Genomic DNA, 13,866 nt, shown 5'->3' with positions numbered 1-13,866 from the left:
CAGATATTTATAACTCTGACCTGGGAACCACACAAAATAAAAACAACAAAACAAAACACAACATTGAGCAGCTCTTCATCCCAGCTACCCTGGATGATACTCCTACCCTCCCAAGCACCCATAGCTAGCGAACATGGGGAACCAAAAGGATTTTCCTCAAAAGAAGGTCACTTGGTCACGAGAGCAATCACAATGATAGAGAAAACATGACTAAGATAATGAATGCAGTGTTCTTGCAAAGGATAAGAACAACTGTATTTACCGAATTTCCTCCTAAAAAAAGAAAAAGTACCTTATATATGTTATACAAGCCTCACAACTTCCTGCCATGTCAGGTGACATGGTTATTGACCTGACTACAAGACAGAGAATAGCACTTTTTCCTTTCGCTCCCACTTTCTATCTCCAAGTGAGAGAATCATGTTTCAGAGAACAGTCTGGGGTAGAAGGTACTTACACTGGATATGAGGCCCATGACGTTGTTCTTTAGATAAACTTTTTCTAAACGAGGCATATTGTTCCAGCGGAACCTGTTCAAAAGAGTTTTAAAAAAAAAAAAAAAAGAAAGAGAGAAACAAAACGTGCACCAAGTCAAAACCTTTATAAAGATCTCTGACATGATTCTCAATGAACCATCACTTCTTTACCTAAACTAGAGAGAGACACTACAACTCACTGACTCTTCCAGTGCCCAATCCCTTAATGAAAAGGCTGAGTGAGTTAAAACTGCTGCTGGCAAATGGGCATGCACCACTGAGGTCAACAGACATGAGAAGCAGCAGCAAAAGCACAACGCATCAGGTCTGTAGAGGCGGCAGAGAGAGGAATCTCAGAACTGAACTAACACAAAGCCTCTTTGTTAGCATGAGGGTAATGACATAGAACGCTGCAAAGACCTACTGGTAGCCCTGCGTGCTTATTTACGTCTTGCAACGTCAACGTATCTTAGAGCTTGGTGAACTAACCTTCCCAACCTGCCTGAAAGCCATTTTCTCCTCCCCTTCTTTCACAGACGAGGAACGAAACAGAGCAGGACAGCAACTGTCCTCTGCTGCAGAACAGACTCTCTGTGTCCTGAAAGTGCCTCCCTGAGGCGGGAGGTGCCAGAACGGGAGCAGAGCCCACGCCAGCGGCTGCGTGGCAGCGGGCTGGCACCCTTCCCCAGCGCAGGGGCGCGTGCAGCAGGGCGAGCTGCCTTACTTGACCACATGCTCCAGGATCTGCAGGCCGAAGTGCCGGACGATGGCCGTCTGCGTCTTCTCCGCCAGCTTCAGCCCACAGGGCACGCAGATAGGACACTTCTCCTTGAACTCCTCGCAGAACTGGGAAAGGACCGGGGGACACGCGCACGCAGTTAAAACACGGGAGCAAGCACGGGGCGGCCGGTAATTGGGGCGGGGGGGGGGACACCCCCAACCCCTCGGGGAGCACACCGGGCAGGGGGGCCGCCCGACCCCCTCAGCGCCGCGCAGGCGCAGCCCCCGCCGCCTTCCCCCGCCCGCTGACGACTCCCAGCGGCTCGGGGGCTGCCCGGGGCCGGCCTGCCCCCGCTCTCGCCCGCCGGGCCCGAGCGGGCCCCGGGGCCGTGCGGACGGACCACCCGCGTGGCCGGAGCCCGGCACCTCCCCTCCCCGGCCGCGTACCTTGAGCGCCTCCAGGCGGTAGCGCTGCGTGGAGGCCGGGTCCATGATTACTGTTACCGCCTTCACCAGCTGCTCGCAGAGGCTGCTCACCTGCTCGGCCGACATGGCGATGGCGGCGATGGCTGCGACGGCGGCGGCGGCAGCGGGCCCGCGCCACCGGCCACCTACGGGGGAGAGGAGGGGGCGGCCGGCACGCGGCGCACGCGCGACACCGCAGCGGCTCTGCGCATGTGCGGTGGGGAAGGAGCTGGCGGGGAAAGCGCATGCGCCGCGCGCCGTCGAGGCGCCCCCCCCCCCCCCCCGAGAACTACAACTCCCGGCGTGGCCCGCGCGGCGGACTACGGCTCCCGGGCGGCGGCGGGGCGGGGCGCTCCACGCTGCCGGGCGGGCGGTCAGTCAGTCGGCGGTGGGATGTCGCGGGGGCGGGAGCGTGTGGTGGCCCTGGTGGACATGGACTGCTTCTTCATGCAGGTGGAGCAGCGCCTCGACCCGCAGCTGCGCGGCCGCCCCTGCGCCGTGGTGCAGTACACCGAGTGGCAGGGCGGCGGGTAAGTGCCGCCGGCGGCGGGCCGGCCGTGGCCCCGGCCCCTTGCACTCCGCGCGGCGGTGCCGTGCCGTGCCCGCCCTGCACCGCCCTCCGTGTCTTGCAGGATCATCGCGGTGAGTTACGAGGCGCGCGCCTTCGGCGTGTCCCGCGGGATGTGGGCGACGGAGGCGCGGGCGCTGTGCCCCGAGCTGGCGCTGGCGCGGGTGCCCCAGGCGCGGGGCAAGGCCGACCTCACCCGGTGAGCGGGGCGGGGGATCGGGCCGGGGGTGTCGGCGGCGGCGGGGGCCGCCTTACACGGGGCGGCGCCTGAGGCTGCGCCCGCCGCCCGGCAGGTACCGGGACGCCAGCGCGGAGGTGATGCAGGTGCTGTCGCGCTTCGCCGCTATCGAGCGGGCCAGCATCGACGAGGCGTACCTGGACCTGACGGGCAGCGCGCGGGAGCGGCTGCGAGCCCTGCGGGGGCGCCCCCTGGCGGCCGCGCTGCTGCCCACCACCTTTGTGCAGGGGCTGCCCGACGACCCCGGCCCCCAGCCCGGCGCGAAGGGTACGCACCGACCCGGGCCCGGCCGGCCCCGCGGGGCTTCGGCCGCCGGGGCCGGCGCTTTGCATACCGCGGCGGGGCGGCTCTAACGGCTTTGCTTTGAGGCTGCACAACGTGGTGAGAAAGGAGCCCGCTGCTGCTGCCGGCCCTGGGCCCCCCGTGCTGTCCCGCTCCTGCTCCTATGGTAACACTCCCTCTACATCAACAGAGGTAGAGGGCGGGCTGCTTTATCTCCCCCGAAGCAAGAGGTTGGGAAATGGGATCTATGTCTTCCCCAAAGAATGGCTTTTAAGGTGCCCGCTTCTCGTCCTTGCTGTTGACGCGCAGTTACAGAAGCGTGTGTCTGCTGGCTGGGGCTGGCCAATGCTACCGGGCCCTTTGCTGGGCTCAGCAAGAAATGCCCGCGTTGATCCCCTTTGCATCCTTTTTCTAGAGGAGCTACGGCAGCGTGGCTTGCACGAGTGGCTGGCGTCGTTGTCTTTCGATAACCCTGATTGTCCTGATCTGCAGCTGACCATGGGTGCAGTAATTGTGGAAGAAATGAGGGTGGCTGTAGAAGCAGCCACTGGATTCAAGTGTTCAGCTGGGATTTCGCACAACAAGGTATGTGTGTAACATATCACCCTGATTTCTCCTGAGTAGCAGAGTCAAAATATGCTGTAGATGCTCTCCTATGCACTCTTCCAAGTCTCCCATAGAAGGCGAGCTGACTGGGGGATGCAGCCATGTGTGAGCACACCTTCAGGGAAATTATAGGACATCTGGGAAGGAGAGGAGGTTTTTTCCCAGAGATGGGGCCTATGCAGTTAGCACTCAATTAATTTACTGCCTGGAGTACCCTAATGAGTTAGCTTACGAGGAGGAAAAGGGTTTTTAAGTCCCCCAGGAGAGTTTTCTTCAGGAAAAAATGAGAGCTTAAAGCAGGAAACCTCCACCTTGAGTTTTAGGCAACAGTGGCTGTGGCCAGGGAATGGTTTTTACTGACACAAATTCCCAGCAACTTGGAGGAAGAATAATACCAGTTTGGGGCACTGAGGTGAGTTGGGTTGCTTTTCCTCTTTCTGGTCAACCAGTCTTTACCCCTGCTGGCCATGCTCCAGGTGATGCTCAGCCAGCTGCTGAGAGCAGCCGCAGGAGCACTTCATGCATGACAGCAGCTGCAGAAACAAACGGACTTTGATGCTGCAGCTATAGAGGGTTTCCTGTTGGGTGAATGCAGGGTGGTTTGCTGAGAGCACCTAGCACTTGTTTCATTCTTTGCAGAAAAGGTTTGTACCTGCAGAGGTGAGTTGGCTGTGGAAGCACGGTAGCATGTTCTGCACAGCCACATGTAGCCTCTGGTAATCTCTGCATTGTGCTTGTGGTATAGATATACAGTTCTTCAGGGATAGCATAGTACATCATAATTTCCTTACTCCTTTGTAAAAAAAGAAAAAAAAAAAGAATAATGCTGGCATAGAAGATGGAAGCTGGGAGAAGCTGCTAGGGATAGGAGGGCTCTTCTCTGTTATTCTTGATTAAAGAGAGCAAAAAGGCAAATTGAACATCCTTTCCCACTGGAAACTTCTACACCAGTGATATTCCTCAGCTAGCTCATTTCTGCCTCACAGTCTGCTCTAGTTTCAAGGCAAGCAGAACTAGCTCCAGCACCTGTGTACAGCTGATCATAGTGCCAGTTGTTTCTGCAGCAGTCTAAAATGAAATTTATCTTCCTTAAATTCCAAGGGATCCATTTAGTCTTTATCCTTTTCATTTTTAGTCAGAGCCTGCATTTTTAGAGTCATAACTGTACAGATAAGCTCCTTTTGCAAAGAATGAAACGAGTGCTAGGTGCTCTCAGCAAACCACCCTGCATTCACCCAACAGGAAACCCTCTATAGCTGCAGCATCAAAGTCCGTTTGTTTCTGCAGCTGCTGTCATGCATGAAGTGCTCCTGCGGCTGCTCTCAGCAGCTGGCTGAGCATCACCTGGAGCATGGCCAGCAGGGGTAAAGACTGGTTGACCAGAAAGAGGAAAAGCAACCCAACTCACCTCAGTGCCCCAAACTGGTATTATTCTTCCTCCAAGTTGCTGGGAATTTGTGTCAGTAAAAACCATTCCCTGGCCACAGCCACTGTTGCCTAAAACTCAAGGTGGAGGTTTCCTGCTTTAAGCTCTCATTTTTTCCTGAAGAAAACTCTCCTGAGGGACTTTTCCTCCTAGTGAGATAACTTGTTAGAGTACACCAGGAACCCAGCTGATAAATGAGACCAAATAATTGAATGAGCTATTTGGAAGCACCTGGAGGATAACAGCATGGTTTTATCAAGCACCACTCTTGCCAAACTCTTTATGTGCCCTCTTTGACAGCATAAGTGGCCTAATGTGCAGGGGAAACTGCAGATGTGAGGTGTTGACCTTAAAGTTTCTAACACCTTACTGAGTCACGTAAGCGGACCATGACACCCTATGAAAATACACGACTGAGGTTATCTGGAGGGCATGCATCTAGCTGAAGACAATGCTGTTGTTTCCCATAATGATTTCGTTCAGTGAGTTGCACTCAAATTGGGATGTTTAGAGGAGGATCCTGGGGGGATCTGTCTGAGGTCCACTAAGAGTCCATATTTTCACTGAAGCCTATGGAGGAGAAGGAACAGCTGTAGGAACCCAGGTGATGTGAAGCACAGATGGGTCTCAGGGCCTGGGTTGTAAGAGTTCTGGGAGATGAAATTAGAGCTGAAAATTTGGGGCTTGGAAAAGTCCAGAAACAGTCTGAAATCACCGAGCAGTGCTTCTTATGCTCCTCACTGACATTTTTTGCAGTTTATAGCAAAAAAGCAACCAGCAGGCTTTTGGCTAAGTCACGGTAAGTCTGGAAGTAGCCTGGAGTTATTGTGGACAAGCAGCAGGATGAGTCAGTAATATAAGTGCTCTTGTAGAAATGGCAAATGCCATTTCAACACATGCAAGATTAGAGAAGGTGTCAGAAAAAGTAATTATTTCCTCCCATGAAATCTCAGTGATTGGTTCAGGTTGCAGCTCTTCACTTTATGAATAGTATGGGTAAACTTGGAAGAGCCTCCAGTGAAACAAGAATAACAATAATTGTACATCTGGAAAATGACTGGATATGAAAAGTTGAAGGAAAGGGATCTACTTTGTCTAGAAAAGAGTGAGAACGTATGTAAGCCTGTAAAACAGGCTGCTAATAAAGATCATAGCTCAAGAGGGAGGGAAGAAATTCTGCTTAGTTATAGGATGTGTGGTAAAGCAGTGAAAGAGGAAATCGTTACACTTGTTCAAAAAAAAAAAAAAAAAGCCCCAAACGCCCAGATAAACGTATTTCAAGCTGGTCTTTGTATTCTTGATCCTGTGGTAGAGTGGGAGGGGAAGCTGTATAGCAGATAGGCTAGAGAGCATCCCTTCCAGGCTAGCAATTCTGTAGTTTGCAGATTTCCTTTTGCAGCATTATGCAGCTGTGAACCTTGCAGAGAGAAGATTAACACAGTGACATTGAGAAAAAGCAAGACAAACACAGAAGATGAAGGAGCAAGACATAGTGAGAGAAATAGCCTGGGGAGGATTATGGGGATGCTCTGGAAGCTCTAGCATGCTTGCCTGATGGAAAACTAAGCCAACCAGAACAGGTGATAGACCCAGATCCCCTAAGCTGCCTGGAGCGGGAGTCCAGGCCTTTGCAGAGCTCCAAGTCTGGAAGCAGCAGTGCTTTCACAGTACCCAGCCAGTGCGTGCCAAGTCCCAGGGTGGGTGCTACCTGGGAGCAAGCAATGGTGCAACCTGCATGTCCTTACTAGCAGCTATTCCAAAGGCAGCTCTTAGAGGTGATGCAGCACAAGCCATTAGGGAGAGTCACAATAAAGTCAGTGCAAAGTTTGTAATAACAGGGTTTCCACCCTATTCTGTGTTACAGACACTGGCAAAACTGGCCTGTGGGTTAAACAAGCCCAACCGCCAGACGCTAGTATCTTCGCGATTTGTCCCACAGCTCTTCAGCCAACTGCCTGTCAGCAGTATGTAAGTACTGGGGACCTGCCTGCTTTTGTGCAACTTGGGGCTCAGGCTGAGCAGTTCTGTGGCAAGAGCATGTATTTGAAATGCTGGTGCTGTGCTTCCACTATCCAGGCTTTTATCAGGAAGAGAGCTCTGTTTGTCTTCATTGTTGTGGTACTTGCTCCTGTTGGTTTGTCATCATTGCTTGTGTGAGCAGAACTAAAGTGACTTGGGGTAGGAAGCTGTTCCTGGCCACCTCAACAGAGAGCAATTTGATGCTAGTTGATAGCAGTCAGCAAAGGCTTTCAACTCCACAGTAACTGTTCATCAATGCTTGTAAAAAAAGGAGAGGAAATCATGCCAGTAATCCCTCACAGCTGTGAGTGACAGTTCAGGAGGAGCATGCTTGGGAGCTGCAGTCCTGCTAGTGAAGGGACCACACTCAAAGAGCCCACTAGCATCCTGTGGGCAGCCTTTCCCTGGGTAGAGCTGTGCTGAAGATGACTGCTAGGGTGTATAGATAGGTGTAAGCCAGGAGAAACTGTGGAAAAGGAGGCCATAGCTGTGCCCCAGTGTGAGTGACAGAGCTGTGCTCCCAGAGAGCAGATGTAGTTTGGTTTTGAGCATCCACACTACGTACAAGTATTTTTCCTGGTGTAGGGAAGAGTTACCAGCACTGCTGCTCCAGAGGAATGGATCCCTGTTCCTGCTCTCCAGACCTGCACTGCTGTTCTCTGCTTTCAGGGTCTCACTAGGGATGGAGGGGGGGTTCTGCAGAAGGGTAGGAGGAAGCAGGCAGCTTTGTGAGGCATTCTTCAGAGCATGGTTTGGGACCACGTTCTGAAGATGGAGCAGAGGGAGAAGCACTGAAACTGGGTGAGCAAAGCAGCAGTTCCCACTTCAACTCTTATGTGTCCTGTTATGAGCAGAAAAGCTGTTATGTACCAAGTGTTCCCTTTTTTCCTGCTAGTTCCTGACTGCTTCTAGCTGTCCTGATCTAGGGACAGCTGCGGCAAGAAGACTTGGCATAGTCTCCACATGATGCTTCATTTGTGTTTTCTCTTTCTCTTTTTCTTTCTCTGCTGTAGCCGTAACCTGGGAGGCAAACTTGGCACTGCCATCACAGACATCCTGGGAGTAGAGAACATCGGGCAGCTGACACAGTTCAGTGAGACTGAGCTCCAGACTCACTTTGGAGACAAAACTGGGTAATAACCCACTCACCACAACTTGCCTCTTGGCAGGAACCGAGACTTCCTTTCAGTCACAGGTGGTTCTGCTGTGATTAGGAAGGTTGGAAGGTAAAACTTCAGTGACATCTTTGAGAAGCATTGGTCTGGCAGGCCCACAAACAGGTTTCCAGTCTTGCCTGCTCCCAGGCACCCTCCCCAGGATAATGTTTTGCCTGTCAGCCAGCTCCTCTGCCTTCCTCTACAGTGCTTAAGGATGGGGCCAAGCTGTGGAAGGACTCCCTACAAGCTGGGAAGCAGGCAGGCTTGACAGCCTCATTACAGAGAAAATTACAGGGCTGGACTGGAGCCTGAAACACCACTTCTGGGCCCAGAGCCGTGGCTAGGGTGCCCTGCAGACTGGTGAACTGTTGCCACTTCAGGAAAAGAGGCAGAGGAGTTGTGCTGACAGGCAGCTGTGGCCTGAAGGAAGCCTGCCTGTTCAGCTGTGGCTGCAGCTGCAGAGCTGGGGATGAGAGGCAGAGTCACAGCTTGCACAGAGCTGAAAGCATGGCTCAGCGGAAGGCTGGCTTGCTGCCCAGTGATGCCTGCCTCTCTGTTGCTGCCTTACCTCATGATTCCTCTGTGGCTTTCAGGTCCTGGCTCTATGACTTATGCAGAGGAATTGAAGACGAACCTGTCAAAAACCGGTACCTGCCCCAGTCCATTGGCTGCAGCAAGAACTTCCCTGGGAAGACAGCCCTGGCCACACAGAAGGAGGTAGGAGAAGCCTACATCTAGCACAAGGCTTGGTCTTTGCACCGGAGGTGAGAACTCTAAAAGCTGAGACTAGCTTGCAGAACTGCTGCTTTTCTGTGTCACAGTGCCCTGAAACCCAGCCTAGGGGTACAGTGGGAGGAGGTGGTTTGGGCCCCAGAAATCAGGGATATCCCTGTTTGACAGAAATGCATTGACGAACTCCTGCAAAAAGAGGTCCAACCTTATTGTAATTGCCACGAGCAAGACTGTGGGTCTGTGCTGTTCAAAAGGTATTCACAGTGCCAAGCTTCAAGGGCTTGGTTGCTAGAAAGAAGGTAAATAGCCCAAAGAAAGAGGGAGGACGCACCTTACCTGTTAGCTGGGGAGTGGTTCCCACAGAGCTGTAGGGAGACACGAAGAGAGATCCGGGGCAAGGGACCCAGATTACTTGGCAAAGTCTAATAGTAATGCTGCAGGACTTCTATGGTATCTACAATACCTTGCCTCCAGCGTTTAATCCTCACCTGGGCTAATTTCTCCAGGAAGTACTCCAGCTATGGGGCCTCGTGATAGTCTGCATCCATTCCAGTCTGATGTCCCTCCGGCATTCCCCAGAGTGCAGAGCATTGCTCTGGCCTGGTGGCAGTGCTGTGAGCAGAGGCCCAAGCTGTCTGTTACCACTTTTTTGTCCAGGTGCAACACTGGCTCCTGCAGCTGGCCTTGGAGCTGGAATCTAGACTGACCAAGGACAGGAGCCAGGTAAGGAGGAGAGGCATGGGGACAGCATTCTCCCTGCTGGCCTTCAGGAAGCCACGCAGCACGTTTGCACCGTGAGCTGTTTGCAGGAGGCTGAGGGTGGTGTGCGGTGGGGGAGGAAATCTGCTCGCCCTCAGATGTGTGCCTGTGTGCTGAGGTGTCCCAAGCAAAAAGGCATGCAGGACCCCAGTCAGGAAGGATGGTTTTGCCCCAGAACACTGCAGGACTAAGAACGGTCCTTGTCCTGTGCTTTAGGATGCAGGGATCTGAGCCACCGCACCTTCATCCTGCTGCACTGCTGCTCCCTTGCAAGCCCTTTGCTGATATAGCTCTGCCTGTGCTGTGGGCTGTGAGAGGAAGCAATACGCTCAAATCTGGATGCTAGACTGCAGGCCAGGGTGAGATTAGTCAGCTAGCTTCATCCCTGCAGGGGGTGCCAAGAAAAGGTGTGCAGCTGTCTTTGAAGGAAAGCAAGGAGTAACTGCTTCCCATCCTATGTGGCACAGCTGTACAAGCACTTGCTGTCCTGTATCTCATCCCTTGGAGATCAGGCCAGGCAGGACAAGCTGCCATCTGTCACACAGCATCATCGGGAGGTGGTAGCTGGTAGTACAGGGTTCTGGGCAGCCAGACGGTCTCCTCGGCCTTTCCTGCTTTTTCCTGCAGGTGTCGCTTGAAACACGGCTACCTCTTCTCTCTGCAGAACCACCGAGTGGCCAAGCAGCTGATGGTGGTCATCCGCATGCAGGGAGACACCCGGGTGTCACGCTTTTGCGCGCTGTCCCGCTATGATGCCCAGAAAATGTGCAACGATGCCTTTGCCCTCATCCAAAACTGCAACATGGCTGGGGCTCACCAGGCGGCCTGGTGAGTGTGGAAGTGGTTTGTGTCTCTGTCAGGGGGTTGTTCTGCTGCAGGAGGTGCAGGATGAGCCAGGGACCTGACAGAAAGGAATGAGAATGTTATGCCGACTGGCAGGAAAAGTGATCCCCAGCGCATGCACAGCAGAGCGCAGTGACCTCCGCTTGTTAGTGGTAGGACAGCTGTGAGAGCCTGGCCTCTTCCTAGCCCCACATCTGGTGAGACACTTCTGACTTCTGTACTTGGAGCTGATGCTTGCTACTGGCAGGGTGGTGTCCAGCTGGAGGGAGGCAGTCCTTGCCTGCTGGGCTGGAGAAGCTAGCTAGGCCTTGCTCTCCTCCCCTAAGGACAAAGGTGCTTTTTGGGAGGAGGCTGTTGGGGCAGGAAGGAAAACTAAGGTGTGCAGCTCGCGTATTCAACATTGCTTTCTCCTTTCCTCCTGCTCTGCAGTGAAGGCTGAGGCATAGTTAAGGCAAGAACATCCCATTCGGCTTCGACAAGGCTGCTGCTCTCATCTTGCCTGGGAGTCTCACAGCAGCTCTGGCCTGTGGTGGACTGAAAGTCCAGGCTGGCAGCTGGCTGTCCCTGCTCCAGTGCCCTTTCCTTTGGGAAATGCTGTTCTGGGAAGAGGCTTTCTGCTCTGCCCAACACAGCCTGCTATGTCTGTGAGACTCTGTTCTGGAGGTAGCAATACTAACATTTTGTCAGAAGAAACATCTCTCCCACCCCTTGGCAGATACCCAGAGTGCAGTTCCCCTGTCTCCTGGCTGTGAACGTTTTATGTTACTTAAAGTCTTACCTCAAGAGACTTCTTGCTTCCCAGGCTGGTGTCTGAGCTGATGTTGGTCTGTCCTTTGCAGGTCTCCACCGCTCATATCGGTGCTTCTCTCGGCAAGCAAGTTCTCAGAGCCTGCTACAGGCTCTGCAGGCATTGCCACCTTCCTGACGAGTGATACCCAGCCTGATGGCACTACCACTCCTAGCCAAAACATGTCTTCTAGGAGGCCCAGGGTCAAGTTCTTTAGGAGCCCAAGCAAAGAGTTTAGGCAGAAGCTAGCTAATCCTATTGAGTCGTTCTTCCAAAAGGTGGCAGAAAGGCAGCAGTCACAGATGGTGGCAGCAACCAGCCTGCCTGCTGCTACCATTGCTGAGTCACCTGTGCCCAGCTCTGCAAAGGACCAAGAGAGAGATGGCATTGGACTTGCCTCGGTGCAGTGTGACCTGGAGTCTCCTGTGAAACAGAGTCCCAGAGATGGGAGCCCTACTTCTCCTTACAAGATGCTTCCCTGTGAGAAGTCGCTGTCTGATGCTATACAAACACCCTCGACTCCACCCAGCTCCAGGACCCTTCTGAAATTAGAGCCAGCTATAGAGGGAAATGAGCAGAATTTGCCACGCTCTCCTGAGCTCACCCCACTCCCTCCTGCCTCGCCGGGGGACCACCAGTGCTGTGAGAAGTGCGGCCAGCTTGTGCTGGTGTGGGAGTTCCCAGAGCACATGGACTATCACTTTGCTCTGGAGCTGCAAAGCTCCTTCCTGGAGCCCAGCGCTCCCATGGCTCCAGCAGGAGCTCCCAGCCCAAAGGCTGCAGCTTCCAGGTCTCCTGCCAAGGCAAAGAACAAGCCCAAGACTCCAGCAGGATCTAGTGCAAAACGACCCAGAGGAGGTGCGACAAGAACTTTAGATTTTTTCTTTAAGCGCTTACCTCCTTAACTCTAAGCCATGCTGGGAGTTTTTAGAGAATCAGTGTTTTTAAAAAATTAGTGTTTTTAAATACAGTTAAAAGTTTTTATACTGCCTGTCAGGTTTTAATGCAGAAAAGTCTAATAAATTATCTCTACCCCAAGTCTAACAGGAACTGGAACTCCTGAATTGCATATGATGCTAGACGTACCCAGTTTAGCTGGTGGCAGCTAGCTTTTGCCTCTGCCTGCTTGGTGCTACCAGAAGCTGCATTGTACTCGCCTCTACTTCCTGCCATGGGTACTTCCATAGCATCACTGCTCAGCTTTCTGTTCCTACTGTAAAAGCAGGCACTGTAAGTACAGTGGCTTATCCTAGGGCATCACCAGCCAAGCCTAGGCTTGAACCCCTATCCAGTCACTTAGTATGAAGCCTTCACGTCATGGTGGTTCTCCTCTGGCTGCAGTTGCAGGCTTTGCCCTTACTGTAAAACTTACATATGGTAGCTTAGCCCTGTGGGTCCTCTCCACCTGGAAGACACTGATTTTTATTCTACACCTCCCCCACCTCAAGATTTTTGTTATAGGCGGTTTGGCAATTCCCTCTGTATAGCAGTCCATTGTGTGATGCTTATCACCAGCTCTGGAGTGCACAAGAGAGACTGCTCCTGTCTAAGAGTTGAGGAAGCTGGAGCTGCATGGGCATACTTTTTGCTGGGCTTTTTGAAATCACAGCACTGGTTCCTGATAATTGTTATTGACACATAAACAGTCTACTGCTAGACTCCTCATGGAAGGGATGGGAAACATGCCAGAGTCACACAGCCCTCTGTGAAAGCTTTCCTCCATTGCAGAAAGAGTGTATAACCCCATTTTACTTCCTCCCCAGACTCTGGGTGATATTACATGCAACTTGATGACAGGTATCTGTTTTGATCATGCTCTGCTGAATGACTTGTTCAGCTCTCTGGGCCACAGTTCACATCAGAGTGGCTGTCCCCATGCTCCACAAATTACAACAGAGCCAACAAAGCAGAATATCATCGAGCTGACTAACAGGCGCTAAGAGAGGGTGAGAATAGCTCCAGGGCAAGAGATGTGCTTGCCCTCAGCTGCCCGGCAGGGCTCAGCTCCATGCTACACCACGAGCTGCCTGGAGCCTGCTGGCTTCTCCTAGAAGTGCTGCTGCCAATAATTTGAACTCGGCTCTTAGGGCAGGGGGAAGGAACGTGCCACGTCAAGGCAGCACTGGGTGGGGTTTGGAAACACACTTTGCAGTTTCATCAGCTGCAGGCTTCCCCTCCCTCAGCAGGGGGAGAGAGCGCCTTTCAGGCAGCAGATAATGATGCAAAGTGCAGCTGTATTTGCATGTGCTGTTTCCCCTTCTTTTCTGAACTGCACCATCCTACTTGCAGCTGTTGAGCTGCCCTCCTTCCAGCAGACAGCCTGTGCTGGGAAGCTGCTACGTTACTGTCATTGGGGGTCTAACACTTGACAAAGTTGTTGAGAGATTTCAGGAAGCACAAGAAGCTCATTCTGGTGCGTGCAGCTCTGCTGGTAATCAGCAGAGGAAGGAATTACAGAGTCACTCCCATTAATGACAGTCCTCACATTGCAAAGCGACAAGTTGCCCAAAGTCCTCACGTAAAGAGAAATAGTAACCAGTCTGGCAGGGTTGCCTCATGCTCCTGTGACAGTGGCACATCTCATTTCCTAAGTGTCTGGCAGGACCAGACTCTGCAGATGCTACTACCTGACACAAAACAAGTTGAGAATGGGCAAATCCCTTCACTGACACAAGTCACCTCCACAGGGAAGCCTTTCTGCCTCTGTTTGTCCCAAGGGAACAACCTGTTCTCATGGAGAGAAGTTAGTCACAAACCCCTCAAGATCGAAGCCATTTCAAAAACAAAT

The 13,866-nt window shown here is 52.8% G+C and overlaps 2 protein-coding genes across 12 annotated transcripts in view; one reads left to right on the top strand and one right to left on the bottom strand.

Moving 5' to 3' along the window:
• The window catches only part of XPO5 (exportin 5), a 30,700-nt gene extending 28,859 nt beyond the window's left edge, over positions 1 to 1,841 (bottom strand). For 5 of the 10 annotated variants that reach the window (XM_041128581.1, XM_041128583.1, XM_041128582.1 and 2 more), the window contains exons 1-3: positions 1,644 to 1,841; positions 1,201 to 1,322; positions 458 to 530 (exon numbers count right to left, since the gene is read on the bottom strand). In XM_041128581.1, coding sequence (XP_040984515.1) covers positions 458 to 530; positions 1,201 to 1,322; positions 1,644 to 1,748 — 300 coding nt within the window. In that variant the 5' untranslated portion in view covers positions 1,749 to 1,841. Of the gene's footprint in view, positions 1 to 457; positions 531 to 965; positions 1,098 to 1,200; positions 1,323 to 1,643 lie in introns of those variants that run through there. The other 5 variants (XM_030035821.2, XM_030035823.2, XM_030035824.2 and 2 more) reach the window with 2 other exon arrangements.
• Positions 1,782 to 12,116, top strand: POLH (DNA polymerase eta). 2 transcript variants are annotated; one of them, XM_041128591.1, is made up of 10 exons: positions 1,782 to 2,191; positions 2,294 to 2,428; positions 2,523 to 2,734; positions 2,940 to 3,334; positions 6,646 to 6,749; positions 7,814 to 7,933; positions 8,551 to 8,674; positions 9,347 to 9,412; positions 10,113 to 10,276; positions 11,131 to 12,116. In XM_041128591.1, the coding sequence occupies exons 1-10, from the start codon at positions 1,872 to 1,874 to the stop codon at positions 11,981 to 11,983; spliced, it is 2,493 nt and encodes an 830-aa protein (XP_040984525.1). In that variant the 5' UTR covers positions 1,782 to 1,871; the 3' UTR covers positions 11,984 to 12,116. The 2 variants fall into 2 exon arrangements, with proteins under 2 accessions (XP_040984525.1, XP_029891695.1); XM_030035835.2 differs by having other exon boundaries at positions 1,784 to 2,191; positions 3,165 to 3,334.
• Positions 12,117 to 13,866: the final 1,750 nt, after the last annotated feature.

Source organism: Aquila chrysaetos, chromosome 13 (assembly GCF_900496995.4).
Source record: "Aquila chrysaetos chrysaetos chromosome 13, bAquChr1.4, whole genome shotgun sequence".
In the NCBI taxonomy this organism is placed as follows: Eukaryota; Metazoa; Chordata; class Aves; order Accipitriformes; family Accipitridae; genus Aquila; species Aquila chrysaetos.
Note: the sequence above shows the minus strand (reverse complement) of the source record. Positions and strands in the feature narration are given on the sequence as shown.

Excerpts from the sequence above, each read along its gene's own strand:
- POLH (XM_041128591.1), top strand. The coding sequence starts at position 1,872 with ATGTGCGGTGGGGAAGGAGCTGGCGGGGAAAGCGCATGCGCCGCGCGC. Across the intron at positions 2,735-2,939 it reads CCCCCAGCCCGGCGCGAAGG|AGGTAGAGGGCGGGCTGCTT; the intron begins GTACGCACCGAC and ends CTACATCAACAG. Across the intron at positions 6,750-7,813 it reads CAACTGCCTGTCAGCAGTAT|CCGTAACCTGGGAGGCAAAC; the intron begins GTAAGTACTGGG and ends TCTCTGCTGTAG.